This window comes from Symphalangus syndactylus, chromosome 17 (assembly GCF_028878055.3).
Source record: "Symphalangus syndactylus isolate Jambi chromosome 17, NHGRI_mSymSyn1-v2.1_pri, whole genome shotgun sequence".
Lineage (NCBI taxonomy): Eukaryota > Metazoa > Chordata > Mammalia > Primates > Hylobatidae > Symphalangus > Symphalangus syndactylus.
The window spans coordinates 10,739,801-10,742,369 of NC_072439.2; the positions used below are offsets into that span (position 1 = coordinate 10,739,801).

The window sequence follows — 2,569 nt, forward strand, 5'->3', positions numbered from 1 at the left end:
CCATACTCATGCTGCCCCCGCCACACTATGGCTCTGTCCCATTCTCACATTTGCCCTGCCCCATGCCCATTGTGCCTCTGCTCCACACTCAATGCTGGCCCCGCCACACTGTGGCCCTGCCGCATACTCATCAATATGAGTCCCCATGCCCACTCTGGCCCCACCCCACAGACTGCTGGCTCGGGCCTGGCGCGTCTGGGACTCTCATGGTACGCAGACCGGCCTGCAGGCACCTACAGCGGAGGGAACAAACGCAAGCTGGCGACGGCCGTGGCGCTGGTTGGGGACCCGGCCGTGGTTTTTCTGGTGTGTGGGGACGGTGCCTGGGTGGGGTGGGGCCTGCGACGGAGGCGGGGCGTTGCTTATGGGATCTTCCGTGCTCCCCAGGACGAGCCGACCACAGGCATGGACCCCAGCGCGCGGCGCTTCCTCTGGAACAGCCTTTTGGCCGTGGTGCGGGAAGGCCGTTCAGTGATGCTCACCTCCCACAGGTGGGCCGGGCTCGGATGCCCTGGGCTGTGCTTAAGGCGATCCAGGCCGGGAGAGAGAGCCCAAAGCACAAGGCCACAGGGGATGGGGGTGGTCCTGGCCCTAGTGGGGCGAGGGCGCCAGGCCCCGGGGTGTAAGGACACACAGAGGTGGGACGCGGCGCCCGGATCAGAACGGTCTGGGGAAGAGTGGGGAGATGTCCACACAGAAGGGTGGTCCAGGCCCGGGGAAGCAGGCAGTGTGGCGCCAGGCACAGGTGGCCCAGGCGTCACGAAGCTCGTGGTGCCGGGTCCCGACAGCATGGAGGAGTGTGAAGCGCTCTGCTCGCGCCTGGCCATCATGGTGAATGGGCGGTTCCGCTGCCTGGGCAGCCCGCAACATCTCAAGGACAGGTGAGCGGGCGGGGCCTCCAGGCAGGTGTGGGGTGAGGGTGGGCACGTAGGTGGGCTCAGGGGAGAGGCCAGACGTAGAGCCGGGTGAGGAAAGTTTGGCTGCAACTGGAGAGATGGAGAAGGCTTTAGATTGTCCTGCAGGGGTGACTGAGGGGGCGAGACAGGCTGGGGTGTGCTGGGGGCGCAGGACCAGGAGGCGTGAGCCGGGGGCTCTGGGTGGATTTAGAAGACATAATCAGGTGTGCGTTGGAGTAGGTGCAGCCTAGAGAGGTGAGGGTGGGTTGATGGGTGGAGTTAGGGGAGGGCCTCGTTAGTGGGCGGGGCCATAGGAAAGTGGGTGGAGGTATTTATTGTGTGGGCGGGGGTAGAGTGCAAGGGCGAAAGAGGAGTGTCCAAAAGAGGACTCCAGTGGGGTGATAGCTTCGAGAGCAGCCTGGGCAACCTAGGGAGACCCCATCTCTATAAAAAATTTAAAAATTAGCTGTACATGGTGGTGTGTGCCTGTGGTCTCAGCTCCGCGGGCAGGGGGTGGCGGGGGACTGAGGTGGGAGGACCACTTGATCGCTATCGTAGTACAAGTATGAGGCGGGGCCGGAGAGTATTAGGGGCTGGAGAGTGAGCTGAGGTGGGACCTGGGAAAGGCCCGATCCGGTAGCCCTGGCCCCACTCACTGCAGATTCGCGGCCGGTCACACACTGACCCTGCGGGTGCCCGCCGCAAGGTCCCAGCCGGCAGCGGCCTTCGTGGCGGCGGAGTTCCCTGGGGCGGAGCTGCGCGAGGCACATGGAGGCCGCCTGCGCTTCCAGCTGCCGCCAGGAGGGCGCTGCGCCCTGGCGCGCGTCTTTGGAGAGCTGGCGGTGCACGGCGCAGAGCACGGCGTGGAGGACTTTTCCGTGAGCCAGACGATGCTGGAGGAGGTGATCACGGCGCCGGGATCGGGCTGGGGGAGGCAGGCTGGGGGCCAGGACCGTGGGCTGAACGTCCCTCTTGTCCCCTCTGGGCCGCCCACCGCCAGGTATTCTTGTACTTCTCCAAGGACCAGGGGAAGGACGAGGACACCCAGGAGCAGAAGGAGGCAGGAGTGGGAGTGGACCCCGCGCCAGGCCTGCAGCACCCCAAACGCATCAGCCAGTTCCTCGATGACCTTAGCACTGCCGAGACTGTGCTCTGAGCCTCCCTCCCCTGTGGGGCCGCAGGGAGGCCCTGGGAATGGCGAGGGCAGGGTAGAGTTCCTAGGAGCCCTGGACTCAGGCTCACAGAGGGGCTGGTGCCCTGGAGAAAATAAAGAGAAGCCGTGGTGGTGAAACAGTGTGCATGTGTGTCCTTCAGCCAGGCTGCACACATGTCCATACAGCTGCCTGCACATGTGTCTGGATATGGCTGGCCCCCTGCAAGCTGAGTGTGCACATATAGGCCAAGTGGCGATTTGTAGGACACAGGTGTGAGCGTGTCTGCAGCTGACCGGACCCCAGCTGTAAATGCCTCTGTGGCCAGCCCAGGAGTTGGGGATGTGAGTGCGGGCCTCATAAGGGCCTGGTCACCATCCCCACGTCCCTGCATGCCCACGTGGGGCTGGCGCCTAAGGGCGGTACCTGTAAGTGCCTGGCCATAAAGTGGGGATGAGGTCAGGGCTCAGGAATGTCCTGGGAAGCTTAGAGGAGCCCAGTGTCCTGGAGCACAGGCCTCCT

The 2,569-nt window shown here is 64.2% G+C and overlaps 1 protein-coding gene across 13 annotated transcripts in view; it reads left to right on the forward strand.

Moving 5' to 3' along the window:
- The window catches only part of ABCA7 (ATP binding cassette subfamily A member 7), a 28,046-nt gene extending 25,859 nt beyond the window's left edge, over window positions 1-2,187 (forward strand). For 11 of the 13 annotated variants that reach the window (XM_063620584.1, XM_063620592.1, XM_063620594.1 and 8 more), the window contains 5 exons: window positions 172-306; window positions 388-491; window positions 789-881; window positions 1,558-1,798; window positions 1,897-2,187. In XM_063620584.1, the coding sequence (XP_063476654.1) occupies window positions 172-306; window positions 388-491; window positions 789-881; window positions 1,558-1,798; window positions 1,897-2,052 (729 nt within the window). In that variant the 3' untranslated portion in view covers window positions 2,053-2,187. Of the gene's footprint in view, window positions 1-171; window positions 307-387; window positions 492-788; window positions 882-1,557; window positions 1,799-1,896 lie in introns of those variants that run through there. The other 2 variants (XM_063620589.1, XR_010116513.1) reach the window with 2 other exon arrangements.
- The last annotated feature ends 382 nt before the right edge of the window (window positions 2,188-2,569 follow it).